Raw genomic sequence first — 793 nt, 5'->3', positions numbered from 1 at the left:
CCCCCCGTCGCCGGCCCACACGACAGTCACTCTTCCGGCCGGCCACTGCGCGCCTGCGCGCCGCCTCCGCGGGGCGGGGGGGGTGTGTGGCCGCGGCCCGGTGGCGGGCGGGGCTGGGCCTGGTGGCTGTCGGTCACACGGAGCGGGGCGCGCTGCCGGCTGAAAAGCCTAATCCGGCCCCAAAACGTGAATTGTTGCCCGCCCCCCGCCCGCATCCCGGTTATGATGCTCGGTGCTCCCGGAGCAGCTGCCGCGGCAGCCCTCGCTACGGGGCTGAGGGGGCGGCCCGGCCCGAGCCGCGGCGATACGCCGCTCCGGTGTGACAGCAGGGGCTGCAGGAGCCGGGCTGCTGAGGGGGAGCTCCCCGCCCGCGGCAGGACCCCGAACTACAAACCGGGGCCTGCCGGGAGGAAGCGGAGGGACGCCCCGCAGGAAGCGGGGTACGGCGGCGCCGCCGTAGCGCTGCGGCCATCCCGCCCGCGCCGCCCCTGAGTCACCGGAGCGGCTTGCGCGGGCCGAGGCAAGCGGCGGGGTGCCGGGCCGGCACCTCCTCTCCTCCCCGCTCTCCTGCTGCACTGAGGACGGCCGGGAAGCACCGCCCCGCGGCGGCGGAGGCAGGCGGCGGTACCGGCGGCCGTACCGGCGGCCTTCAGAACGTGAGCCCAACCGTGCGTGCGGGGCGGCCGGCCCGGGGCGGGGGGGGGAAGGTGTTCGGTTCTGCTGCGTGTGGTTATGGTGAAGTGCTGCGATGCGGTGCTGCCCGCGAAGAGAGGGGACCCCCTTCAAGACCCTT

General features: G+C 75.9%; 2 protein-coding genes across 5 annotated transcripts in view; one reads left to right on the top strand and one right to left on the bottom strand.

Annotated features, from left to right (window-relative positions):
* SLC30A7 (solute carrier family 30 (zinc transporter), member 7) overlaps nucleotides 1-793 on the bottom strand; it is a 30,827-nt gene that overhangs the window by 29,740 nt on the left and 294 nt on the right. Inside the window, exon 2 of the mRNA XM_014938966.1 lies at nucleotides 210-756. Coding sequence (XP_014794452.1) covers nucleotides 210-756 — 547 coding nt within the window. The remainder of the gene's footprint in view (nucleotides 1-209; nucleotides 757-793) is intronic.
* Nucleotides 92-793, top strand: part of EXTL2 (exostosin-like glycosyltransferase 2) — an 8,540-nt gene continuing 7,838 nt past the window's right edge. For 3 of the 4 annotated variants that reach the window (XR_001411642.1, XR_001411643.1, XM_014939253.1), the window contains exon 1: nucleotides 92-656. The gene's annotated coding sequence lies outside the window, so the exon portion shown is untranslated. Of the gene's footprint in view, nucleotides 669-793 lie in introns of all 4 variants that reach the window. The other variant, XM_014939254.1, reaches the window with a different exon arrangement.

Source organism: Calidris pugnax, unplaced genomic scaffold (genome assembly GCF_001431845.1).
Source record: "Calidris pugnax isolate Ruff unplaced genomic scaffold, ASM143184v1 scaffold18, whole genome shotgun sequence".
NCBI classification, from domain to species: domain Eukaryota; kingdom Metazoa; phylum Chordata; class Aves; order Charadriiformes; family Scolopacidae; genus Calidris; species Calidris pugnax.
Note: the sequence above shows the minus strand (reverse complement) of the source record. Positions and strands in the feature narration are given on the sequence as shown.